The sequence below is a fragment of the Stenella coeruleoalba genome (assembly GCF_951394435.1).
Source record: "Stenella coeruleoalba genome assembly, chromosome: 2".
NCBI classification, from domain to species: domain Eukaryota; kingdom Metazoa; phylum Chordata; class Mammalia; order Artiodactyla; family Delphinidae; genus Stenella; species Stenella coeruleoalba.
The window spans coordinates 85,026,866-85,054,815 of record NC_137147.1 but is presented as its reverse complement, the minus strand read 5'-3'; the positions used below and the strand labels follow the sequence as shown (position 1 = coordinate 85,054,815).

General features: G+C 39.4%; 2 protein-coding genes across 5 annotated transcripts in view; both read left to right on the top strand.

Moving 5' to 3' along the window:
• Positions 1-23,029, top strand: part of TMEM87A (transmembrane protein 87A) — a 43,254-nt gene extending 20,225 nt beyond the window's left edge. Inside the window, exons 10-20 of one of the 4 annotated variants that reach the window (XM_079906889.1) lie at positions 954-1,053; positions 3,363-3,456; positions 4,957-5,029; positions 6,817-6,921; positions 7,823-7,881; positions 8,789-8,892; positions 16,291-16,364; positions 16,785-16,846; positions 18,704-18,756; positions 19,302-19,332; positions 21,777-23,029. In XM_079906889.1, the coding sequence (XP_079763015.1) occupies positions 954-1,053; positions 3,363-3,456; positions 4,957-5,029; positions 6,817-6,921; positions 7,823-7,881; positions 8,789-8,892; positions 16,291-16,364; positions 16,785-16,846; positions 18,704-18,756; positions 19,302-19,332; positions 21,777-21,818 (797 nt within the window). In that variant the 3' untranslated portion in view covers positions 21,819-23,029. Of the gene's footprint in view, positions 1-953; positions 1,054-3,362; positions 3,457-4,259; positions 4,343-4,956; positions 5,030-6,816; positions 6,922-7,822; positions 7,882-8,788; positions 8,893-16,290; positions 16,365-16,784; positions 16,847-18,700; positions 18,757-19,301; positions 19,333-21,776 lie in introns of all 4 variants that reach the window. The other 3 variants (XM_079906888.1, XM_079906891.1, XM_079906890.1) reach the window with 3 other exon arrangements.
• Positions 23,030-24,814: 1,785 nt separating this feature from the next.
• Positions 24,815-27,950, top strand: part of VPS39 (VPS39 subunit of HOPS complex) — a 47,629-nt gene continuing 44,493 nt past the window's right edge. The window contains exon 1 of the mRNA XM_079914309.1: positions 24,815-25,006. Coding sequence (XP_079770435.1) covers positions 24,934-25,006 — 73 coding nt within the window. The 5' untranslated portion in view covers positions 24,815-24,933. The remainder of the gene's footprint in view (positions 25,007-27,950) is intronic.

The following is a 27,950-nucleotide window of genomic DNA, read 5'->3' as shown; positions in this document are numbered from 1 at the left end:
CTCAGTTGCTGTTGATTTTTAAAGGTACCATTATTATATGCATCTAAGAAAGAAGGTAAATACTGCTAATTTAATTGTAAGATGCCATTGATTGTAAGACCTACCTTGATTTCAGAGATACTGGGTTGGGGGGCGGGGTTGGTAAAATATAGTAATACCAAGAAAATAGGAGGGTATGTATGGTTTAGTAAGGTAAACAGGTAGTGATAGAAATTGTTTCGTACTGAAGTGTTTTTTTTTTTTGCGGTACGTGGGCCTCTCACTGCCGTGGCCTTTCCCGCCGCGGAGCACAGGCTCCGGACGCGCAGGCCCAGCGGCCACGGCCCACGGGCGCAGCCGCTCCGTGGCATGTGGGATCTTCCCAGACCGGGGCACAAACCTGCGTCCCCTGCATCGGCAGGTGGACTCTCAACCACTGCGCCACCAGGGAAGCCCTGAAGTTTTTTTTTGGTGATAGCTTCAGTTCTCTCTCATCAGACCACTTAATTATTAATAATTCTTGTTGCAAGATATACTAATTAGATCTTTCCCTGGTCTTTGAAATGGCTTGAAAATAATAGATGTGAAAGTGAGTTGAAAATTCTGTGTTGTGTTTTGTGCTCTCCTACATATAGGTAGCTATATTTCACAGTTTTTTAAACTGGGAGGAATATTCCTTAGATGCTATAAATTGTTGAAGTAGGCTGAGGTATTTTGCTGAGGTTTTAGTGAAGCGGGAGGTGGAGAGGGAAGGTAAATTGAGCACACCCAGATTGCTATCCACATGAGTAAGATACTAAGTGATATCAGCTTGTACTTGTAAACATCGCAGAAGAGGTATTCTTTTTAAGTAGGACTAATATCAGTGCTTATTCTGAAGAGTGTTAGAAATCTACATTCTGGTTCTAGAATTGTGCCTTTTCCCAAACCTAGTTTACATACTGCATTTTTCCCTCCTTTTTTCTTTCTTACAGTCCAAGGTGCCCTGATCCTTGCAGAGCTGCTTTCAGCAGTTAAACGCTCACTGGCTCGAACCCTGGTCATCATAGTTAGTCTGGGATATGGCATAGTCAAGTAAGTATTAACTTCCTATATGGAAGAGCAAATTAAAATGCTGATTAAATTGAAACAGTGTTGCAGGTTTCCAGTGTAATTCTGAAAGAGTCGATATAAGAAATATTTCTGAAATCAAAGGTATCTGAAATATTGTAGATTTGTAAAAGTTGGAAAAATATTAGTGTTTCATTTTACTACTTAGAATTTAAGGAGCATCTGCAGGAAAACCTGCAGTATAGCAAATGACATTGAAACATCAAACTTTTAGAGTAAACTTATTGTGACTTTCCTCTTCCAAAGTATTCTTGCAAGTCATATTTTTTTAATGGGAAGAGCATTCTTGAGTGCCTTCTATATATTAGACATTCTAGGCCCTAGGGATACAGCAAGAAAACAAAAGACTTGGAGTTTACATTTGTGGACAGACTGGTGCACAGATAAAAATACGTGAGTAAAATAAAAATACGTGAATGAAAAATCTAATATGTCAGTGAGCAGATAAAGCAGGGAAAGCATATAGAGTTCTAGGCAGGAGGTGGAACTTTCATTTGTAAATATGGTGCTCAAGGAAGGCTTCACTTTGGCAGTTAAGCAAAGATCCAAGTTGGTGAAGAAGCTATATGTACACCAGGGGAAGAAATGTTAAGATGTGGTCAGATTCTTTTATATTTTGAAGGTAGATACAGTGGACTTTGCAGGTAGATAAAATGTGTGATGTGAAAGAGAAAAGGAATCAAGGATGATGCCAACTATTTTGATCTAGAATCAAGGATAATGTCAACTATTTTGATCTAAGCAAGTGGAAGGATGGAACTAACGTTTACTGAGTTCAGGAAGATCTTAAATGGAATAAGTTTGGAGTGGAGGCAGGATTAGAAGGTCAGTTAGATATCCAAATGAGGGAAGTAGGAGGGAGAAATTAAGGCAGAGATATAAATTTGGGAGTCATAAGGATGTAGCTGTTATTTAAAGCCATTAAGACTGGATGTGATCATCAAGGAAGTGAGTGTATACAGAGAAGAGGTCAAAGGACTGAGCCCTTGGACTATTATTATTTAGAAATCAATGAGGTGAAGTAGAATTAGGACAGAGGAAATTGAGTAGTGACCAGTGAAGTGGAAGACAAAGCTGAACACTGTTTCAAGGGGGGAGTGATTAATTGTGTCAAGTAAGAGGATTGAGAAGTGATCACTGGATTTAACTACATGGAGGATATTAGCGACCTTAAATGAGAACAGCTTTGATGAAGGGGGTAGGACAAAAAGCTTGATTGGAGTGAGTTTAAGAGAGAATAAGGGGAATTCTCTCTTAAATAGGGGGAGAGGAATTGGAGTTAGGTATAGACAGTTATTCAAGGAGTTTTGCTTTAAGTAGAATTAAAGAAATGGGGGACTTTAATTTTTTTAATTTATTCATTCATTTAAAGGAGTTTTGCTTTAAATGGGATTAGGGGAATGGGGGGTTCTCACTTTTAAAATGTATATATTCATTTAACATATGTGGTTGCCTCCTGTATGCCAGGCAGTATTCTGGGTTTCTAAGATAACACCATTGGGGAAATAAATACCTGCTCATTTGCAGTTTTTCTAGCATATAACAAAATATAAGAACAAATATTGCTAAGGCTTAGGTAGACATGATTTAAGGCAGTGCACCTCCTAATGTAATGCACTGATGAATCACCTGGGGATCTTGTTAAAACGTAGATTCTGATTCAGGGTACGTTGAGTATCAAGGATCTAAGATTTTTCCTCCTTGACACAGAAGCTACTCAGACTTTTCACATTTTGCTGGATTTTGAGCTTGATAACAGACTATTTAATGAGTTTCAATAAGATTTTGATTGTATTAAGGAATTGTTAACATTTTTAGATTTGATAATGATATTGTGGTTATGTTTTTTCAAAGTCCATATCTGTGTAAAAACATACGGAAATACATATAAATAAAAGGTAAGATCTAGGATTTGTTTCAGAATAGTATGGGAGGATGGGCAGTGGATGAGGTGTGCATGGGGCAGGATTAGATGGCTTTTGGGACTGGATGATGGTTTTATAGGGGTTCATTATACTATTGAATATGTTTCAGAATTCTCTGTAATAAAAAGTTTTTTTAAAAATGCAGTAACCAGGGACCGGATCTCAAGTTCTAGAGTTCACTGTCTTGATTTAAGACCATATGTGTGTTTGAGTTTTTCTCAGCTGAATCAAGTATGTCTGGCTTATATCTGTTAAGTTGTTGGCCTGCGTTAATCAACATGAGTTTTTGTTACTTAGCTTGTCTCGGGGTTTGTTGCATTTGTACTCATTTCTTTGCTTCCTCTTTAGGCCTCGCCTTGGAGTCACTCTTCACAAGGTTGTGGTAGCAGGAGCTCTTTATCTTTTGTTCTCTGGCATGGAAGGGGTCCTCAGAGTTACTGGGGTCAGTATTGCTTAATCAGAGTTTTTGTGGTCATTTCAGATATATAGTTTTTGTCTTGAGGAGGTTAATTGGAAATGTCTGTGGGCTTCTTTACTACTTCCTCTAAGTCACCTTTGGGCTGTGGTTTACCAAACGTATGTATAATTCATTTTTTCTTTTTAATCTATCTATTAGAGCTTCATAAATTTAATGTGTGATGGGGAATGAACACTTTCCCACCTGTCCCCAGATTACTGCTTATTTACTAGTTCCCCAGTGGGAAGCAGCAATGGAGCAGCTGGCTCCATTCTTGCGTAAGTGACAAACATTGTAATCATGCACTTGCTGGTTAATCTGATTTTTGTTTTAAAGTGACAGTGCTCTTTGCTTAATCAGCACTTGCATTTCAGAGGCTTTCTTAAAATTCAACTGACTATACTTTACATAATTATTTACAATTACATAATTATGCCTTTTGTTAGGGAAGGAAACCAAAGCACTGAGACATATGTGATAAAGAAATTTATGTTAGAGCTGGATTAATGTGAAGAAGTGGGCCTCCCTAGGTCATTCCAGTTATTTTCCTATTTATTTAAAAATTTCTGTCTGCAATAACTTGTTAGATTCAAGATGGTAAATGCTGTAAACTTTTCTCTCAATTAAACAGGGCTCAGTAAGTTTTGCAACAAATTGCCCCTTAAATGAAACACTTTATGGATGCAAATTTGGTTTTCAAACCACACTGTCCTCTGTATGTAATTTCCTTAGACTTTCAGCAACTTTAACCACCTGTCAATTTCATTTTCTTTCTTCTGCTGCTGTAGTATTTTTCTTATCCTTTGGCTTTGATAGTAAACCTGGCCCTCTCAGCAGTTGATGCCTGTATTATTTTATGGATATCCTTTCAGTAATGCCCTGGTGATTGGGTAGTTAGGGTTAAATAAATAGCGTCTTAAACTTTATGAAAGCAAGCAGCATAGTTTTGGAGATAGATACTTGCCTTACATCTTATTTTGAAAAATACATTGTATATTACAATTCCAGAAATCAATAATTCTTAGTATATTAATGATGCAGTAATTTTAAATATGAGAAGGGTCTTTAGGACTTATAGCCAAAACCAAAATGATGGGAAATGATAGGATGGAATGGGAACTTATACTGCCATAAAGTTTTTGGTGTGATCGCTTCTTACCATCGATCTTAGGGTGCTAAGAACTCTATTAGCACGTTATAACTCTGTATTAAAAAAAAAACACTTATTAGTTAGCAGCACGTTTCATTGTACTGAGATTGTAATCAACAATTTGTGTAAAATGCTTATAGCTGTATATTATACATGATGGTTTGTCAGAAGGGAAGAATGATGCAGGTGCCAAATGTTACTACCTTTTTGTTTTCTTTCAGTTCAAATGCAAAACCACTCCAGATGATTATATAAATGCAGAATCTTGTGCTGGTTTCATCTCTGTTCCTCTCTGGACATCTCTTTTTTCACCACCTCTTTTTCTTTGTCTGCAGGCCCAGACTGATCTTGCTTCCTTGGCCTTTATCCCCTTGGCTTTCCTAGACACTGCCCTGTGCTGGTGGATATCCTTCTCATTGGATTCTTTGATGGCAGTCCATTTTCTCCTTTTTGGAGATGGGTTTCCATTGATCTTTCTGCAAAGATTTTTTTTTTTTTTTTAACAGTTTTGTTGATTACTCCTTAGTCTGGGATTAGGGTGTTTTTAGTCTAACAACCTGGGGCCTCAGGTAAGCAGTTTTTTTGGTTTTAATTTTTAAAATTGCATCAGAAATTGGTGACTGTGATCTGAGCACAAGATAAAAGCTTGTGGCTTTCCTTTTTTTTTTTTTAATGAACATTTCACTTTAATTTTGGACTTATTTGTGCACCCCACTTAGCGTTAGAATCACTGGCCGCTCTGCTCCTGACATTTCTTTCAGCCTCTAGGAATTATTAAATGCTTTGAAAATTATGAAAAGATTTTGATTCTTAAAATGTGGTTTGGGGACTACATAAGGTTGTTTGACTCTCTTAAAATTCTATGTAGGTTTAGCAGATTTAAATCCTTATGGGGTAAGTGTTTTATATCCCTGTTCAAAAGCTGACTTGGGATTGTCTGAAGGCTTCCACTCTTTGAAGTAAATATTGATTCATTTGCAGATGAAGTCAGTCAGCACGTAACAGACAAATTTCTATTTAAGTAATCTTTTTCTCTTGCTTCTTAAAATTAAATACTGTTTATTAGGGACTTGGCCTATTGGATGAAGGATTTGGCTTTTGGGACTTTTATCCTTTTTTTTTTTTTTAAATTTGTGTTGCTTTTTGTGTATTTGCTTCTATGTGCAATATTATTGTCTTGATAAACTGTTATAAATGGGTGAATGTAAACAAAATAATAATTTTATGGATTTGAGTAGATTATCATATATCAAAAATCTTTGAAATTGAAGTGTTCTTGCTTCAAATGGTCAAGCTTTTCCAGATCACTATCTTTCAAGTGTGCTTTGTGAACCTCTATAAATATTAGGAGGAGTGGAGAGAGGAAAGTGGGACTGGACCAAACAATGAGATAACCCAGTGTTTAGGTAGCAGCTTGTTAATAAGTCTTTGTCAAAGCACAGACCAAGCTCCACCTCATTCATTTTTGTATCTGCTCATTCTGAAAGTCAGACATGAGAGCAGATATCCTCTTCAGTAGTCATCAATTCCCTTCCTGTCTTCTGTGGCAACTTCTCCTTGGGAATAATGTTCTGAAAATGGAGAGTCATTACTTTTAGAGCCTAACTGCCAGGAATACTCAGCCAATTGTAATTGTACTGTCCTTTTAATTCAGGATTGATCTGGCAGCTGATGGCAGTTCTCTTAATATGGCACAAGGGGTCTAAGTGTAGAACTCTGGAAGGTTGTAGGCACAAGTGTATTTATGACCCTAGACTGGATTACCTGGGACAGTGAGAACAGAGCTACCTACCTTAAAGGAAGAGAGAAGATAATGCTGACTTCTCTTCCCTTACCTGTTACTCATTTTCATTTCATTTTCTTCCATTTGTCTTTCTTTTTCTTTTTGTTTCTCTAGAAAGCTGCTTCCTGTCTTTATTTCTCTTTTTAATATTTTCCTCTTTTTTCTTCTTGTTTTTCTCCATTCTCATTTTATCCTGGTTCTGTCTTCTCTTCAGTATCTCATTGAAAATGAAGACTTTCTTATTAATCATGGTGAAGCTTGGGGTGTTTGTGAGATTGAGAATAAGAGAGCTGTAAGTCCTCTGGGATCCATAGCTCTATCATTATGACCCCAGATCCTCAGAAACTTGAGGATTAATTTAATAGCTTATGGTTTTTCTGAATGTTGATTTCCTTGACCTTCAAACACATATTTATTAGCCTGACTCAAACAATGAAGCTATTAAAACTTCGGAGGAACATTGTAAAACTCTCTTTGTACCGACATTTCACCAACACACTTATCTTGGCAGTGGCAGGTAAGTTGGGGACTTTCTTCCTGATGTTTAAATGTGATCCTTTTAGAACAGAGATTCTTAACCTGAGAGGTTATAGGTGTGCTCTGTAAAATTACATAGAAAAGTTTTGTGCATTTTACTTGGGGAAGGGGTCTTTAGCTTTTGTCATTCTCCAAGGGGTCTGTGGTTCAAAAAAGATTGAGAACCATTTAGTTTAAGTATAATAGATGAAAATTAATTCAGCTGTTAGTATATCCTGTCTCCATTCTTTTTCTTGAGGCAAGTTAGCTTGAGTGCCATAGAGCATTCAGATTCCTTTTAGAAGACATTAATACTTACTTGGTTTTATTAAATAGCTATAGTATTTTAGGTTAGGGTACATTGCCATTATACTCCTTTTACGTATGTTACTAAGCATGCATAAAATATAGACATTAGGTAGACCATAGCCAAAGTAGGCTTATTTTCTGCCTTTTGGCCCTTGTAGCAGGAAAAGTGAAGTCCGGCCTGTGATTGGAACCAACAGTTATGTTTGTCGTGCAGTCATTTTATCAGCCTTTTTTTCCCCCATCTGACCAGCTAAAGAAAAATTAGCATTACTATACTAAGGATTAAAGGAAGGGGAAAAATTGTATTATTGATATTGCTGGGAAAAGCCACGTTTCCAATTCTCAGGGTTACTGAAGTAGCCAGATAGTAAACAAAACTATTCTTTAAGTACAGAAAGGTTTGACAAGAGTACATGGGCCTTGTATAGAGTAATTAAGTAAATTTGTATTGAATAAATATGTTAAAATAACAGAAAGTGACGGTGATGTTTGGGGGTTAGGGATGTGGGGGATTCCACTTAACCAGAATTGGAGAATGTAATTGGGGATGTAAACCAACATTCATACTGACCAGGTTTTATATTTCCTCTTAGCATCTATTGTGTTTATCATCTGGACAACCATGAAGTTCAGGATAGTGACTTGTCAGTCGGTGAGTTAACAAACACATGCATTTAGGAATAGTGTACTGTTTGTTATACACAGACAATGATGTTGATGACAGTGGTAAGGTTTGTACCTTATAAGAAATTAGGGTTAGGGCTTCCCTGCTGGCGCAGTGGTTGAGAGTCCACCTGCAGATGCAGGGGACACGGGTTCATGCCCCGGTCTGGGAAGATCCCACATGCCGTGGAGCCTGTGCTCCTCAACGGGAGAGGCCACAACAGTGAGAGGCCCACGTACCGCAAAAAAAAAAAAAAAAATTAGGGTTAGGTCTCCACTCTGAGGGTTAGTATGCTTCTCTCCTCTTGAGTATTCTATATGTATCATATACTATATATACTAGTAGTTCAAGAGAATTTTATAAGTGATAACTACAGTCTGCCATAACCCAATTTTGCTTTAACTAAAAATTCTCAAATAAGAAATCCAGAGTCTTAAATACTAAGTATGTGTGAATAATGCTAATCTGAGTAAAAACCATGTCCTTAAGATCTGAGCACAAAGACTATGGCCAGTAGCATTTCTTTGGAGGCAGCTATGGCTCTGTTTTGGTAAAACTAAATAAATGAAAATGAAAATTATAAAAAATAACAACCTGATGTTACTTTCTCTTACCTTATATAAAAACCCTTCCCTAAAGATTCTCAGAGCTGTAATGAAGCATTGACAAGCACTCTGTTTGGTTAGTGCCTTTTCTTTAACAATGGTAATCACTACAAGGGAAGAAATTAGGTTCATTCACTTTGTGCTTGGCGCAGTGCTTGTTAGCATATATAGCAGGCCCTTAGTAAATATAAGTTGAATGAATAAACAAGTAGTTCTTGTTCTATGCAAAGGGCTTTGCGAACAAAGGGTTAAGATAATGTATATAAATGTGTTTTTTCCCCTTTTGGTAGGATTGGCGGGAGCTCTGGGTGGATGATGCCATCTGGCGGTTGCTGTTCTCCATGATCCTCTTTGTCATCATGGTTCTCTGGCGACCATCTGCAAACAACCAGAGGTTTGGGGATTCTTCTTATTTACGCTGCTAACCATTGAATGGCCACGTTATCGATTGGGGTGGTTCAGTGGGTGACACTGTCAGGGCTGTATCATGTAATGGAAACAGTACTCATTGGGTCTGGACTCAGGAAATTGGGTTCATGTCTCAGCTCTCCTATTAATGTGAGTTGTGTTTTTTGGCATGCTGCCTCTTTTCACCTCTCTGAACCTTAGTTTCCTCTTCATAAAAGAGGGGGAATTGATACCTATTGATATGAGGTCCCTTTCAGTTCTGCCATCTTCTGTTAATATAAGTATTTGTATGGGTAAATAAGGGAGGTAGATAGATTGTGACAATTGTAATGAGAGTCTCACCTATCTAGTGTCCAGAAGGAAATAACAATTTCTATAGTCGGTAGCTCAGCTTATTTTGTAACAACAGAGAGGGTAAAATGAAAACTTAAGTGACTGACTATGGAATAAAAATCAACATGTGAATTTGCTTTGTCTAACTATAGGCAAATCTCAGTTATTTACGAATTGGCTATCTTTATTTTGTTATTAGCCATGCCTTTATTTCCCTTCTTTTTTTCCCCCTCTTCATGTGCTTTTAGACAGTTAAGAGCTTATATTATGCAGCTATACCACCGAAGAAGGAAAAGGATGAGATGATATAACTAAGGGTCTTGTGACCCTCCTTTACATTAATCTTTTTTTTTTTTTGTAGATAGACCTCTTGCAGATTTATTTCTGTGTCATGTTATATATAGATATATGTATATATACTCTTTTTATTACAATATATCTCCTGCCCTTCCCCCACCAAATTCACAAAAGGAAGTATAAATCCGTCCAGGATTGCCATCAGGCTTTCTAAGATAGTCAGGGCCAAGAATGAACCATCTCACAACAGCCCAAGAAACAGCTGCCCTTAGGCTATGGAGTCATCGAAGCAGTAGCATTCCAGGACCCAAGGTGAGGAAAGAGGAAAGGAAACAACAGCAGTGTGACAGGATTCTGGGTTGAAAGTGTCCTAGACTTTCATCAATGACTCCTAGAAAGGCAGGCTGGCTCCCAGAACTCTCAGGATGGGAATAAAGGTGGGAGCCTTGTGGCTCTTCAGATGCTCCCCAAATAGCCTGGGGGCAGGGAGTAAGAGCTGGGGGTTAGGTATGCAGGGCTGGGGTGGTGGGAGAAGGAACACGTGTGGGTTATGCTGAGGACATAGCAGCCCTGCCTACTCAATGACATATAATAAACAGGGACGGATGCTGGCTTCTAAAGAAATAGGGGAGAGAGCATGGCAGGGAGCAGGAGGGAACAATGGGACACATAAGAAAGTTAGGTACAGGACTTCCCTGGTGGCTCAGTGGTTAAGAACCCGCCTGCCAATGCAGGGGACACAGGTTTAACTCCTGGTCTGGGAAGATCCCACATGTCGCAGAGCAACTAAACCCATGCACCACAACTACTGAGCCTGCGCTCTAGAGTCCGTGAGCCACAACTACTGATCCCGCATGCCGCAACTGCTGAAGCCTGCGTGCCTAGAGCCTGTGCTCTGCAATAAGAGAAGCCACCGCAATGAGAAGCCCTTGCACCGCAACGAAGACCCAACACAGCCAAAAATAAATAAATAAATTTATTAAAAAGAGAGAGAAAAGGGAAAAAGAAAGAAAGTCACATAAAACAAAAAGTACCAACAAAAACATGACTTGGGGGCTTCCCTGGTGGCGCAGTGGTTGAGAGTCTGCCTGCTGATGCAGGCTACACGGGTTTGTGCCCTAGTCCCGAAAGATCCCACATGCCATGGAGTGGCTGGGCCCGTGAGCCATGGCCGCTGAGCCTGCATGTCCGGAGCCTGTGCTCTGCAACAGGAGAGGCCACAACAGTGAGAGGCCCGCATACTGCAAAAACAAAAACAAAAACAAACCCATGTACTTGCCTCCTCCCTTGGGAGTCAGGGAGAGAAGAAGGGAGGTGTGAAGGGTCATGAACCTAGGATTATCAACTGGTCAGGGGCACAAGAAAGCTCTCTGAGGACTCCTAAGGGGCAGGCAGATAGCTGGGGTCCCACAGTCCCAGGGAAGAAATGACAGTCCCTTCAGTTCGACCTGGACCAAATCTTGGTGCTCCCTCAGAGCCCCTTGCCCTTTGAGGCTTTCTCGCTGGGCTGGCACTGGTTGGTGGCAGGAGTTGGTTCCCTCAGCTCAGTCACGTGTTGCTCAGGTTCCTGAGATGTGGCTACATGGCTCACCTGCTCCTCAGTGCCTGACAGCACCACTTTGCTGCCCACTCACCACTCCTGCAGGGTTCAGGCAGTGGCACTGAGGTCCTGGTGCTGGATGTCAACCTCCAGTCTCTGGTTGGGCTGGTCGAGGGAGGCGAATCACGTCAGCGTACACGGCCTCAGTGACAGGGTCTTCCAGATGCCACACGTTCTGCAGGACAAGGGCCTCCAGTGGTACTGCATATAGGATACACTTGACTTTGGCAGCCAGGGTGACGATTGATAGATGCCAAAACTTAACCCTTCTGAGCCTCTGTGAGTGGAGGAAGATTCTGGGCTTCAGCTAAGTGGTCAGCATGTGTCCTGTAAGCAAACACTGTGAGCAGCCGAAATGTGGACTGTGGAAGCAAAAGTCCCTTTCACCCACCTCTCTTCCAGCACACTGTGTGAGGCCACTGCTCTGTCACTTCCAGCAGCTGTTCCCAGCCTTTCCTGCCACCTCCCTCTACACTGATCTATTGATCTTCTGTTCACTTGCTAGCTATATCTATACATAAAATTTTTCCCTTTCTTTAGTGTTTTTTTTGTGTGTGTGGTACACGGGCCTCTCACTGTTGTGGCCTCTCCCGTTGCGGAGCACAGGCTCTGGACGCGCAGGCTTAGCGGCCATGGCTCATGGGCCCAGCCACTCCGTGGCATGTGGGATCTTCCCTGACTGGGGCATGAACCCGTGTCCCCTGCATCGGCAGGCGGACCCTCAACCACTGCGCCACCAGGGAAGCCCTCTTCAGTCTTTAAAAATTTTTTTTTGCTTTACCTGTCCTCTTCCTTTCTCCTTTTTTAAAAAGCATTGTGCCCACTCCCTATAACTCCAGTGTTAACAGCCCAATGTGATGTATCCTGCCACATTTTATTCCTTGTTCATATGTGGAATCTTTTACTCACTCAACAGTGCATAGTGGAAATGCCTTCCAAGACAACTGGTTTAAATTAAACTCATCTATTTTCATGGATGGCATTATATTACATAGTACAGATGTAGTATAGTTAATTAACTTGTTTCCCTGTTCATGGGCATTTGGACTATTTCCAGTTTGGTTGTTTTAGGGTCCCCAAGATCACTTTTTTTTCTTTTAATGTATCTATTTTATTTATTTATTTTTGGCTGCGTTGGGTCTTCTTTGCTGTGCGCTGGCTTTCTCTAGTTGCGGCGAGCGGGGACTACTCTTCATTTAGGTGTGCTGACTTCTCATTGTGGGGGCTTCTCTTGTTGTGGAGCACGGGCTCTAGGCGCTTGGGCTTCAGTAGTTGTGGCTCACGGGCTTAGTTGCTCCGCAGCATGTGGGATCTCCCCGGACCAGGGCTTGAATCCGTGTCCCCTGCATTGGCAGGCAGATTCTTAACTGCTGCCCCACCAGGGAAGCCCAAGACCACATATGTTTAAAAGGACTCATGAGACTCAGCATACAGTTGTACTTAGAGCAAAGGTTTAGGGACTTCCCTTTCCGTTTCCTTCAGGGAAAGGCTTTTAAAGACAGAGTAAGGGAGCAGGGGTGTGGGGTGCATGATCAGCTTGTAGACATTTTTCTGATTGGTTAGAGGTGAGGTAATCCTGTCAGCCTTCTGGTTCCAACCAGTCTAGGATCTACAGGCTTTTGGCAGCACACAGTTAACTTCTTCTACCTGGTGTGGGTTTCAGTATCGGCAAAACAGCGCAAAGGATATGGCTCAGCATATTATCCATAGCCCTTAAGGAGGAACTAAAGGTCCTTGACTTGGTTTAATGGCTAAACTATTATTATTTTGTCTTGCTTGACTGTTTTCCTTTGCTTCTACATTTTCTCATTTCTCTGATTAAATTTATTCTTTGGAACTCGGGGAAGGTCTAGGAAGCTAAAGTTTTTCTAAAGACAGGCAGAGGGTTTGGGGCCAGGGAAGAGGGGTTATCCCAGGAAGGTCCCATAGGGTCTTGCTCGGTTACATACATTTATTTTTATACACTCGAATACCCCTATGCCTCATTTTTTTTCTCTCATTGCACTTATTATCTTCTAAAATCTATATACTTTATTTATTACTTACTATCTATCTTCTCTTCCTATCCCCCAACCCTCAAACCAGATGTAAGTTCCATGAAGGCCAAAAACTATTCCTGGCTACATGGAGTTAGCCAAGCTGCAAAATCTGAGGGAATGGTCCCTATAAGACTGTCCTCACTTCTGATACACAGTTGCGAGTTCAAGGGCTTGCAAAACCGTCTCAGGTTTGATTATTCACTAAAAGGACTCAGAACTCACTGAAAGCTGTTATGTTGATGGCTATAGTTTATTACAGAAAAAGGATAAAAATTAAAATCAGCCAAGGGGAGAGACTTACAGTACAGAGTCCGGGAGGGGTCCAAATGCGGCATTTCCAGTTGTCTGCTCCCATGGAGTCACAGATGGTGTTCCCTCCTCCTGGTTGCAGTGTGTGACAGTACACACTGAGTATTGCCAACCAAGGGAAACTCACCCGAGCCTTTGGTGTCCAGAGATTTTACTGGGGCTCGACCACCTACTATCTGTGTGGCTGAACTTCAGTCTCCAAGGAGGGCCTGGAGGTCAGGCTTATCTTTAATTGCTAGTTCCTCTGGAGGCCAGAAGTAATATTGTGTGCCCCAGAGACCTTGTCACAGGTCACACTGTTAGACTGTCCTGTGGCCAGAGCCAAACTGGGTGACCAGAGACACTCCCATCATGCAGGACATGCCAGGGGCATAGAGATCACCTCTCAGTAGTCAAGGGCAAAACCAGTCCTCTCTTTGTGTACACAAGGTTAAATTTTCACTACACACTGGCACATAGCAGATGCTCAGTACATATTAGTGAGTGGCCTTGAGATTGCTGGGTTATAGGGTATGTGTATTTGTAATTTTTAAAGTATGACCAGATTGTATTCCAAAAAAAATCTGAAACAAATTGCGTATCTACCAACAGTGGTATGAGGAGCTCTTTCCTCTTCCCTTCTACACTCCCATTATTTTATTTAATTTTTGCAGATCTGATGGATGAGCGTTAATATTCAGTGTTACTTTTATTTGCATTTAAGACTGAGCTAACTTTTTGTGTCTTTTATATGTTTACCGTCAGTTACATCAATCAGCTTTTTATATCTTTGGCTATTTTTTTATTGCCTTGATCATTTTTGTATTGATTTGTAGGAATTCCTAATATATTTTAGATGCCAATATTCCAGATATTTCCAATGTTCAAGTATTCCAGATATTTTCTCCTAGTTTGATTATCTTTGAACTTTTTTTTAGTGATGTTTTTGGTTATAGAAAAACTCAAAAATGTGGAGTCAAATTTGTCATTTTTTTTCCTTCACAGATTATACATTTTGTGTTCTAAGAAAATTATTTCCTACCTTGAGGTGAAGTCATAAAGTTCTTCTATAAGTTTTAAAAAAATTTCACAGTTGAGCTTTCATTTATAAAGAGTATGTTTGTTTATAGGATCTCTTGTCCCTTTTGCTCTCGTCCTGCTCAGTAGCACATTGTCTTAATCTTAATTATCTTAGCTTCCTGATAAATCTTGTATCTCCAGGGCCTAAACCGCCCTCCCCCTTAATCTTCTTTTTAAAAAATATACTTTGTTATTGGGTCTTTGCTTTAAAAAAAAAAAAAAAGGAAATCAGCTTATTTAATTCTAGGAAAACCTTATGAGATTTTGATTAGAATCTAATTAAGCTTAATGGATTAATTAGGGAAATTTTGTATCTTTTTGATAATCCCATCCTTGAGTGTGTTATCTCTCCATTTTTCAATCCTTTCAGTGCCTCGGTTATGTTTTATAACTTTAAATGTGTTTTTTAAAAACCTTTGTGGATCTTATGGATGCAACCTCTTTTAAAATAATAATTTAGGCTTTTCCAATTATGTAGGAATGCTATTGATTTTTGTATATCACATCCATTAACTCTCCTGTGTTACCTTGTTCTAATAATTTCTAGATTTTCTCATTAGATTGGTTATTATCTCAAATTAATAGTCTTCCTGTCTCATTTCTGATTCTTGTGTGTTTGCTAGGCCTTCCTGTATAATACTGAATAGAGGAAATGAGAGTGGGCCTCTTCATCTTATGCTGACTTTAAAATAAATGCATCTCAAGGATCACATTGACTTTGATATTTACTGTGAATTTTTTTTTTTTTTTTTTTTTTTTTTTTGTGGTATGTGGGCCTCTCACTGTTGTGGCCTTTCCCATTGCGGAGCACAGGCTCTGGACACGCAGGCTCAGCGGCCATGGCTCATGGGCCCAGCCGCTCCGCGGCATGTGGGATCTTCCCGGACTGGAGCACGAACCAGTGTCCCCTGCATCAGCAGGCGGACTCTCAACCACTGCGCCCATACTGTGAATTTTTGTTAGTTACCCTTTATCAGGTTACAGGTGTTCCCTATTATTCCTAGCTTATAAGGAGTTTTATCAGGTAAGGGTGATTTTAAAACAAAGTAGAGTGAAAGTAATAGGCAACAGTAAAATGGAAAGTGCAGAATGAGTTCAAAGCTAAAGCATTCTAGGAATTACCTATCTGGTAGCTGCTTTGCTGAATCTCTTGTAAGTTGCGAAGGAAAGATAACAGATATTCCAGATCAGGCCTTCATCTTCTCAGCTTCCCACTTAGAAATTGAGATTTTAAATTACTTGGAACACAACAAGATCAGGCTTTCCCAATCATAACTACCAATTTGAAGTCTGAAATTTTGAATTACAAGAGAATTTACTTACCCCTGTGTGATACATATGCTTATAAGTGAACATTTATTGAGTGCTTACTGTGAGGTATTGTTCTAAGCACTCTATTTGAGATGACTTACCTGCTTTTTTCATTACCTCTATAAGTAATGTTCTGTTATTATTCCCATCTACAAATGAGGAACCTGGGGCACAGAGAGAATAGGTAACTTGTGTAAGGTCACAAGTAGTCTGTGGCTGAGCCTGCACTCATAAATATGATACTGTCCTGCTTCTCTCTTGTTAATAGCGGCAATTGAGAGCTTTCTGAAGGGGGAGAATTACTTTATTATTCACTAAACTGATGTAATGAATGACTATAATTGAGGTTTCAATAATTAGTCCTGTAAAATCCAGATAGTGGAGTAGTTTTTTTTAGTTTTCTAATTTTTTCCTTCTGTTACCTTTGTTCTGTCAGGTTTGCCTTTTCACCATTGTCTGAGGAAGAGGAGGAGGATGAACAAAAGGAACCTATGCTGAAAGAAAGCTTTGGTAGTGATAAAATTCACCTTTTGTGCTTTAAATATTCTTTTCTGGTTTTTAGAAATAGAGTAAAAGAAGTATAACATTTTGAGTATCAAAATCAAGAGACTTTGATGCATGTATTTATTCTTTTACAACATGTTCTTCAGTTTGATATGCAGTGAAGTTAGGGGGAAGTGAAAGTAAGGGTATGAATCTTTAGATGAAACCATGTTCAGTAAATAATGGCACATTAAATGTCCAGTTTACTTGCTAGAGATGGGCTGAAAACTTGACTTTGAACTTTGCAGCACAAATGTAAAGATGGAAAAACTTATCTGTAGTATAATTTAGTGTCAATAAGCTTAAAATAAAGCTCTGAATCCATTTTTGCTATCAATGCTGGTCTACTGACCTAGTTAACCAGTGTATTTTTTTTTTCTTCTACAGAAGGAATGAAAATGAGAAGTACCAAACAAGAACCAAATGGAAATAGTAAATTAAACAAAGCAGTAAGTATGACTTCTTTTTTTTTTTTTTTCCCCTGTCCTCTAGCCCTTGGTGGAGCTCAGCAGTTATGTACAGGCCTTAATGATTTTTTATCTATGCTGTAATTAACATTTTTAAAAACAGAGATAGCAAGAGATTCTGTCTAGGACCTAGTAATCTTTTAACTAGATGGTTTGCTGCTATGTCCTGAAAAGGTTCCAGACCATTCTGATGGTTCTGTTTAATGGTTTTCATCAATGAAATCATAGCCCCATTAATAATCTAAGGTGATCTTTTTTGTAGTAAAGATGATTTTTTCAAAACTACAATGAGGTATCACCTCACACCGGTCAGAATGGCCATCATTAAAAAGTCTACAAAAAAAAAATAGTCTACAAATAACAAATGCTGGAGAGGGTGTGGAGAAAAAGGAACTCTCCTACACTATTGGTGGGAATGTAAGCTGGTGCAGCCACTATGGAAAACAGTATGGCGGTTCCTCAAAAAACTAAAAATAGAGTTGTCATATGATCCAGCAATTCTACTCCTGGGCATATATCTGGACAAAACTGTAATTCAAAAAGATACATGCACCCCTATATCCATAGCAGCACTGTTCACAATAGCCAAGACATGGAAACAGCCTAAATGTCCATCAACAGATGAATGAATAAAGAGGATGTGGTACATATATATACCACGGAATACTACTCAGCCATAAAAAAGAATGAAATAATGCCATTTGCAGCAACATGGATGGACTTAATCTCTGTCATACTAAGTGAAGTAAGTCAGAAAGAGAAAGACAAATACCATATGATAACACTTATATGTGGAATCTAAAATATGATACAAATGAACCTATCTACGAAACAGAAAAAGACTCACAGACATAGAGAACAGACTTGTGGTTGTCAAGGCGGGGGGTGGGAGAGGGAAGGATTGGGAGTTTGGGATTAGCAGGTGCAAACTATTATATATAGGATGGGTAAACAACAAGGACCTACTGTATAGCACAGGGAGTGCTACTCAATACTCTGTAATGACCTATATGGGAAAAGAATCTAAAAAAGAGTGGATATATGTATATGTATAACTGATTCACTTTGCTGTACACCTGAAACTAACACAAGATTGTAAATCAACTATACTCCAATAAAGATTTTTTTTTAAATTCTGTGATAAACCATAATGGAAAAGAATGTGAAAAAGAATATATATATGTATAACTGAATCACTTTGCTGCACGGTAGAAATTAACACAGCATTGTAAATCAACTGTATACTTCAATTTTTTTTTTTTTTTTTTTGCGGTACGCGGGCCTCTCACTGTTGTGGCCTCTCCCTTTGCGGAGCACAGGCTCCGGACGCACAGGCTCAGCGGCCATGGCTCACGGGCCTCGCCGCTCCGCGGCATGTGGGATATTCCCGGACTGGGGCACAAACCTGTGTCCCCTGCATCGGCAGGCGGACTCTCAACTGCTGCGCCACCAGGGAAGCCCTGTATACTTCAATTTTTTAAAAAAATCAAGAGTTTTTCAGTCAGCTTTTTTTTCCTTAAGAACTGTGCATTCACTCTGCATTTAAAAGGGCTTTAGAATTTATCTCAGTTTTAAGGAGCAAAGCTTACATGAAGCAAAAACTCTAGGTATTAGATTACTGAGAAGAAAGCATTTAGGGATGAGGATATCATTTTATATTTCATTCATATAGTTTAGTTTTTTAAATTAAATTATTTGACTTTTCTGTTATTTGTCCTGTTATGTGAATATACTAGTTCAGAGTGACAAGAGACTAAATTGAGACCTCTTTAGATCGTTACTTGAGATGTATATTTTGGTGCATTTTGGTAACATCTGGCATTTATATGTTCTCAGCAGGAAGATGATTTAAAGTGGGTAGAAGAGAATGTTCCTTCATCTGTGACAGATGTGTAAGTTTTTGAATCCTTACCACAAGAATCCTTTTTCACAGTTAGTATTACTTTTATTATTTTAAATGAATGAGCTGAAGAGCATAGTAATGAGAATGCTTGTAGTTAACTCTAGAAGTAAAAGGTTAAATTACTGAAATAATTTGAAGTGTTAAAAATATTAAAAAGATGTTAGAAAATAAAGACCAGGAATGATATACAAACAAAAATAATCCAGATTATTCATTCAGATGACACTTCTGCTCAGAAAGATTTAGCTATAGGTCTTCCTAAAATCAGTGGGATAATCCTTTTGGAATTTTTGAGTTCCTTTCCATGCCTATAATTTTAATTAAACATTGTTCCTATTAAAGTCCATACAATTCTAGTAACTGTGATTCTTTTTTTTTTTTTTTGTATTTGCTTTTTCTTTTCCTGAAATGTCTTCAATGGGATGCAAATCTTAGGTAGTTACAAAAACTTTAAATTGTAGTCATTATTCACTGTCCTTTTTGAACCATTTATGGCTTTATTTTACATTGTTTAGTTTGTTTTTCTCTCTGCAGAGCACTTCCAGCCCTTCTGGATTCAGATGAGGTTAGTAATCAAATCATATGCACATAAACTATGGGTCTGGTGGCTTCTGTTCAAGGAGATTTATTTATATGACTCGGTAATGGACTGATGAACTATAGTTGGTATAGTTGACAAAGGATGAAAAGAGAAATACTAATATTATAACTAAAATATTCAAGAATGTTTCCTTTCTGTACATGTCCTCCTTTTATTTCTTACAAAGTATGGTCAGACTTGAGAATGTCTTTGTTTAAATTGGGTAGCCAGTACCGTACTCTTCCACTAATTCCTTTGTCTTTAAGAAATTCAAATTTAACCCTTATCTAGTCTAGGCAAAAATAATAAAGAAAAGTTGGGGCTTCCCTGGTGGCGCAGTGGTTGGGAGTCAGCCTGCCGATGCAGGGGACACGGGTTCGTGCCCCGGTCTGGGAGTATCCTACATGCCGCGGAGCGGCTGGGCCCGTGAGCCATGGCCGCTGGGCCTGCGCGTCCGGAGCCTGTGCTCCGCAGCAGGAGAGGCCACAACAGTGAGAGGCTCATGTACCGAAAAAAAAAAAAAAAAAAAAAGTTATTTTAATTTACCTACTATGCAGTGTTATCTGTGTCACTGTCCTCCAGATAATAAGGATAATTAGTGCCTCTAATGTTTATGTTGATTATTAGTCTTTTAATATGGCTCCATACACTTTATCTAGAAGATTTCACATGAGGTTTTATGTAAGAATTGCAGTCTGAGTTCGTGGAAACCACTTCTAGACGTGTTCTGAATGTTTAGGTTATTCTAGGGTGACGATTTGAGAAAGCCTTTTAAAAGCCTCTGCCCAATTGTGACTTACTGTGTTGGATTGACTGCTAAAAAATGGTCACTTCTCACTGCCCTGCTGTGTGGTGCAGTACACAGTGTCAGATTTCTTAGCTGTTGCATGCATTGAGATAATTGAGAACTCTACCTTTCAGACAAGCCTTTGCTTTTTGTGGTATATTCTGCAGTTCCTAGATCTTTCTCTTGGGAGCCATCTTCTGCTAACAGTTTGCCTTCAGGGTATCCCGTTGGCTCCAGCTCTCCAGACACGCATATTTCAGCCAGAGGAGGCTGAGTATGTGAAACCCAGTTGTGCCATTTATGGGAATATGGGTTTATTGTAGTACTTTTGGTGGCACTGAATTCATCTGTTTATATTTTCCTGTGTGAAAAAATGATTTAAGAACTGAAAAAGAACAATGAATTACAAGAGAAACAAATTAAATAAAGGACTAGGAATCAAAACAGCATCAGACTCTTCAACAATGTTGGAAGCTAGAAGATAATAGAACAATGTCTTTGAATTCTGAGAAAAATTATTTTCAAACTAGAATTCTGTACTCAACTATCAATATAAGGGTAAAACAAAGATGTTTTCAGTCATGCAAAAACTAAAATAATTGACATCCTATGTGTGCTTTCTCAGGAAAGTATTAGAAAATGTTATTCATAAAATGAGGGAATTAAAAAGAGAAAGACTTCGGATCCAGGAAGTAAAGGATCCGACACAGAGAGGCAGGGATAAATTCCTAGGATGATGTAAGAAATTCTCAGAGTGTGACAGCTGGGCAACAAGTTTGGAGAACAGCTAGTCCGGAATGGAGCGGGAGAACAGAGAGCTTCAGGGACGAGTATTTCTAAGGGAAAAAACCTGAAAAGGATAGATAATCTGATGTAATTGATCATATTGAAAAGGGATTTACAGGTCTGTCAGAGTTTGGGATAAATTTGTTATAGGTACTTAGCAAATGAAGCAAAGGAAAAATGAAAAAATACTCTAAGGTAAAATTACTATAATTACTGTGAAATTTAATAGTATTACATTAATTTTCTCAATTGAAATGGCATACTATAAATACTATTTTATAGTCAAATGTAATTTTTTTACATGATTTTAAAAAATTATGGTGAAAAACACGTAAAATCTACCATTCTAACCTTTCTCAAGTGCAAAGTGTTGACTTATATGCACATTGCTTTGCAACAGATCTCTAGAACTTTTTCATCATATGTAATTTTAGTCAGCATATTTCATTGAAAGGATATACTATAGTTTGTTTATACAGTCCTATATTTTGAGTGTTGCAGTGGAGATGCTAGTGGCTAAGTCTTTGCCCACATCCTTGACTATTTCATTAAGTTAAATTCCTGAATCAGAGGAGGTACACATTTTTATTAAAGCTTAAGTGACTCTAAAACATACAGTTCCCTTTGATTTGTGGTTTGTTGTCCAGAAGCCTAGAGGTTTTGCTTCAGTTAATCTTGGGACTTGGACATCTGTGTGTATCAAAATCTTCATAGATGGTTAGGAACCATTGCTCTAAATATTTAGTGAACATAAGCAAGTACTTATAGAAAATGTGTGTGTGGTCATCTTTGGAAAAGATATTTGGAATGTAGACCATTTAAAATTAATATACTTAGCATAACCTTTTTCCCCTAGGAACGAATGATCACGCACTTTGAAAGGTCCAAAATGGAGTAAAGAATGGGAAGATTTGCAGCTGAAGATGGCTAGTATCTGGGAAGAGATCAGCTTCTGTGTTAGTCTTTACACTGCTCCATGGGATTAAAGGAGGCAATGACATCCTGATCTGTTCCTTGATCTTTGTGCATTGGAGCTGGCGAGAGGTGCTGGAACAAGGAGAACATTCTATTGAAAACAAGGTCATAGGATGAGAAAAATCTACAAGTTTTTTATTTGCAGCATTGATGCCCCTTTCCCTCCCACACCCTGACATGGATGTTTATGCAACTTGTGTATGTTGTTCCTAAACCTTCTATAATGTTTAAATTGTTTAATCTGTCAAACTAAAAAATTTAACATCTTCTGAAGAACTGTGACATCAACACCATAATAAGTAATATCCAGGAGCAACTGCCTGTAATTTTAATTTATTTAGGGAGTTACATAGGTGATGGGGGAAATTGTTAATTATTTTTGCATTTCCTGGGAAGCCAAGGTTAAATCTTGCAGAGGTAGTTTTGAGAAAAAGGAGTCCTTCTGCGTTAAGGAGCCATGGTTCTAACAATGATTAAAAGAACAACCAAAAAAAAAAAAAAGAAAGAAAGAAAGAGACTGTTACAGTGTGATTTAGATCATTTGAAAAAGCAAAATCAAGTGCAATTTTGTTTACAAATGGTGTATATTAAAGATTTTTCTATTTCAGATGTACTTTAGAGAGAAATATTAGCTTAACTCTTTTGACATCTGCTATTGTGACACATCCCATTGCTGGCAATGTGGTGCACACTCCAGAACTTTTAACTACTGTTTTGTAAGCCTTCAAGGGCAGCATTGCAGAGTCCTAGGCAATGCTTTGCTTGTCTTCATGCCTTTTACTGGGTGTTGCACTAGATGCACAAAGGCACTCCGTCGTAAGTGCATGTGAGTGAGCACCCTGTTAAAGGGATTATAATGCTTCAGAAGCAGGAGCTAATACAAAGGAAACAGGTCCTTCTGGCTTAAACAGTTTTTTCTGCATGAAATAGTGTGGAGGCCCTGGACTGCTGCTCATTCTTTAGGATCGACTGTTCTTGTATCTGGTGTTGGTTTAGGGATGGTTTATAAGAAACATCACAAGGTGATGGGATTCATTTGAAGCACTATATTTGTTTGAATGATTTTGTCCAATTTTGCCTTCCCAAGATTTTTTGTTCTACATAGACAGTTCATGCCACTTTTTAATATTAAAAAATTTTAACAAAATTGATATCTTTTTCTCCAGACTTTCTTTAAAGACCCTTCTTTCTCCCAAACTCTCTCCTGTAGAATTTTCTTTCCATGGTTTTTATTCTATGTTGTCTTATTTTCCACTCAAAGCAGTGACCACACTACTACAATCTTCACTAAAGTGTTAAATATTTATGTAACATTTCTCTATAGTTGTGTATGGTGATTAACAACAACAAAAAAAATCACCTAGATAGTATCTCTAAGAAACAATATGAAGAACTATTCTCAGGTTAACCCATTTGCAAAAGGCTGGTGTTAACTTCATGTGCTTGTTCTTCCACAGTGAAACTTAGCAAGTGAACAGTAGCATAATGCAGCAGGATAGTTGGTCAAATATTTTTCGAGACTGGTTAGATATTAACTTGAGACTAGGCTAAAAAAAAAAAAACCCACCCCGGCCATGTCATGTGGCTTGCAGGGTCTTAGTTTCCTGACCAGGAATTGAACCTGGGCCTTGGCAGTGGAAGTGCCGAGTCCTAACCACTGGACCACCTGGGAATTCCCAAGAACCTGTTGTTTTAAGCAGGAGTGTATAGCACAAATTCTATAGGTTGATTATTCTTTCTGCTTTCTCTTATGGCTTCTTGTGTTACTTTGCTTGGTTATAGTGTATCAGTTCCTAGAAGAGGTTCAGAAGGAATTTGTAGTATCACACTGACCTGTTACCTTAGAGTTTACTTTGTTTATTTTGGTCTTGGTCCTTGGGTCTGGAACTACAAGGTATTCGGCCTTCTTCTAGCACAGCAGCTGGTAATTCTAAATTTTCAAGTTGTTCAGTTTCTATGGTGAAAACCACATAGAACCACAAGATTTGTTTAGCAATTTTTCTGTTTCTTACTACTTGAAAATATTTCATTTGATTATCAGAAACAGCATTTGATAAAGATGGGACAGTATTCCTAATTTACAGATGAAGAGACTGTAAAAGTGACCAGGGCCAGTCAGTGGGTTTTTGTTTTTTAACACCTTACATCATAGACTCACTCCTTTTTTCTATTTTTCTTTAAATCAAATGCTTAATTTTATGACATGTCTGCTGTTTTCTTGGGGCTAAACTGCCAGATACAGACCATTCTTGCATTGGTTCTCAAACTTTAAAGTTCATGGACTCTCCTTGGGGACTTATTAAATGATTACTGGACTCCCCACTCCACAGTTTTTGAGTCACTAGGGCTGGAATGAGGTCTGAGATTGCCTAACAAGTTCCCAGGTGATGCTGATCTAGGGACCACACTTTGAGAACCACAGGCTTAGACTAACCCGTAAAATACAAGGGTAAGGTACTCGAACTAGTTGGGTTTATAATGGTAATACTAAAACTACCATTGAGTGCTTAGATTGTTAGCCGTTGCCAAGCGCTCACACGTTAGATAGGTACACAACACTACCATCATTTTGCAGATAAGGAAACTAAGACTTCTAGAGATTGTTTCTTAAACGCCACAGCTACTTAGCTCATTTCCTAAATGGTACGTCTCCATCCCAGGTCTAACCGACACCAGAGCCTGAATTCTTCACTACCCTATGCTGCCCAAGACAGTTGTAAGATTAAAATCCTTTTTCCTTCTTGTTAAGCCCACGGCCACTCGCACTCCACGATGGAGAAGGTCGGTCCAGGGTGAAACGCAGTCTCAGTCACCAGGGCATTCCTCGAGTGTGCTCTAGGAACCGGAGCGGAAGGGGCGGGGCTTCGGTTGCGGAAGGGGCGGGCTTGGCTCTGCAGGAAGTCCGGTGTTGATGATGGCTCTATTGCCCAAGAGCCAGTAGCAGGGGTCCCGGCTCTTCCCTTGGGCTGATTCCGTCCCCACACCCGACCCGGCACAGTCCGGGAGAGACTGCGGCGGCGGCGACTCCGCCCGCCGCCATGCACGACGCCTTTGAACCGGTGCCGATCCTAGAAAAGCTGCCTCTGCAGATCGACTGTCTGGCTGCCTGGGGTGAGCCGAGGGGCCAGGCGGGGTCAGCGCGGGAGCGGCTGGGACCTTTCACGAGGCGAGGGAAGTGGACGGGAGTCTGGCTGTGTGGACTGCGGTCGAACGCCGTCAGAGAGGGGCCTAGGATGAGGGAGGGCAGAGCACTGTTGACAGCGAGGGTGGTGGAGCTGTTTGCTTTTGATGGTTTGTTTTTTTTGCATTGAACAAGTTAACAGCTATGTCTTTTCCCCCGTAATGATCGCTCATCGCTTACTTCTAATTACTGTAGCTAACTTGTTACTCTCCACTCTTAATCTAGCCGAGTGGTTGATTGCCTTATAGTCAAAATGCCCAAGTTACCTAGCTTTTCTAGGTAGAAGAGCATCATTCCAGGCTGTCATGAAACCTAACCTATAAAAACTTGCATGATCCTTTTGGGATTGGCCAGTGCAGAAAGCAGGGTCAGATATCTCTTCTCTGCTCCAGAATACAAATGGTTTCTGAAATAAACATTGACTCTTAACTACAAACATTATGCTCCTATCTGTGAGTGTGTGTCTGATAACCAAAGACCAAACAGAAGTAATTTCAGTCTTTCCTGTTAATGTCCAGGTCCTAGAAATCAAGGGCCATAAAAAGGTGGCTCAACCCTCAATCAGATCTTATATTGAGCCAGGTACCCATGATGGGCCTGGTGGAAGCTGGTGTCCTATTCATTATCTGTGGACAGTGCCACCTAGTCAGAGTTCTCCACATCCGTTTCAGTAAGGTGCTTTCACTCTAGATCTTCTTATTAATGTGTGCCCCTCACCACCACCCCAGCCTTTAGCAGCCCTGGACCTCTTTTTTTTTTTTTATTGAAGTATAGTTGATTTACAATGTTGTGTTAATTTCTACTGTACAGCAAAGTGATTTAGTTATATATATATGTATATATACACACATTATTTTTCATATTCTTTTCCATTATGGTTTATCACAGGATATTGAATATAGTTCCCTGTTCTCTACAGTAGGACCTTGTTGTTTAGCTCTGGGCCTCTTTAAAGTCACACCTCCACAGCAAGCTGTCCTAGGGTTAAGGAGAGAATCCTTCTTCCTCCAGATGTCTCAAGAAAACCGCCATTTTTCTGTCATTAAATGCTCTCAGTAAAAATTAAAAATAAATAGAGGAGAAATAAAGAAATTGAAAAAATGAAAGACCTGACACTCAGCACAAAGGGGCTCATTCTCCTGTTTCTTCATCAAGTATGTATTAAGTGCCTACATGGACCAGTCTCTCTGCTAGAGACAAGAATACAAGGATGAATAAGAAACAATGCCTGTGCTCCTAGGACACAACATGGCAGGCAAAGAAATATGAACAGACTATGATGCAAGATAAATGATACTAGAGATATATACTGCCTAACATGGGAACGTGGAGGGAGGGGTATTCCACTCAGCCTCGGACATATACTTCTGAAAAGGATGGATGCAGCTACTTATCACACTGTACTTAGCTTGTCAGAATTCTTGACTCTGATACCCTGTTGGACTAGCAGTACACATATCTCAGTCTCTTTCACCAACTCCGGTTCGTGTCAGTGAAGATTGCCTGAACCTGTGCTTTCCAGAAATACAGTTTTTGAAATGGTAGATAGCTTTCACTCTGCCTGATCTCCAAGCAAACAGGAGAAACACCCATTGCCTACTAGGATGCTGTGACAGGTATTGGCTACAAGAGGCCATTTACTGCCTTGTGCCTCAAAACTACTTTATTTTCAGACTTTACCAGCACTAAATATTGCTATTTCTAGTTGTTACCCCTTCTATCTACACCATGACCTTAGGCGGAAAGTTCATCCAGGAACCTCCAGGCTTCTGGAGAGCCAGACAATATTGGAGGTGGAAGATGTCACAGAGCCACCGTAATCCATCTCCTGGGATATGGAAATGAGGAAAATACTGATGATGACTTCTCCTGAAACTCTGTAGTTGTAGAATCCAGCTGCCTCTTCAGCATCTTCATTTGGATATCTGGTTGCATGGCCAAAACAGTTCTTGATTTCAAAACATGCCTGTCCCCCTGTATCCCATAGCTCAGCATATGGCATTTCTGTTTGCCCATTTGGTTAAGGCCCAAATCATTGGAATTATTCTTGGCTTCTCTTATTCTCTTATACACCACATCCAATCCATCAGCAAATCTTGTCTGCTCCACCTCCTGAAAAATTCCACAATCCAGTCACTTCTCTCCATCTCTGCTGTTAACTACTGTTGACAAAGACACCAGTCTCTCTCATCTGAATTACTGTAGTAGTCTTCTAACTGATTACCCTGGGTTTGCCATTGTGCCATTTGCAGTATTTTAGCCACACAGAGGTAGAGTGATCCTTTGAAAACTTAATCTAATTGCATCTCTCCTCTGCTCAAAACCCTCCAGTAGCTTCACATCACAGCTAGAATAACAACACCTGTCATCACAGCACCTGTCATGATCAGGCCTCTGGTTACTTCCCTGATTTTATCCCCTTTGTTCTTATCCCTTGCTCCTTTCTGATACTAGTTACACTGTCTTCCTTGTTCCATGAGCACAAAAGCATGTAACTATCTCAGGGCCTTTGCACTTGCTGTTTCCTCTGCCTGGCACTCTCTTGTCCTAGGTATTACATGGCTCCTTCCTCATTTCATTTGCTGAAATGTCACATAAATCTGCAAGACCTTCCCTAACTATTCTATATAAAAGAAAATACCACATCCACCAATGTGCTACTCTTTTACTCAGCCTTATCTTCTTTCACAGATTGCCACCTAATGCTATTTTATATGTTATTATTGTCTCTCTCATTCCATATTAGAATATAAATTTCTTCAGAGCAGTAACTTTGTTTTGTACATAGGTTTATTTGCAGTGCCTAGAACAGTTCCTGACTCATAATGGATACTTATTAAATATTTGCTTAATTAATTAATAGTAGTAATGGCT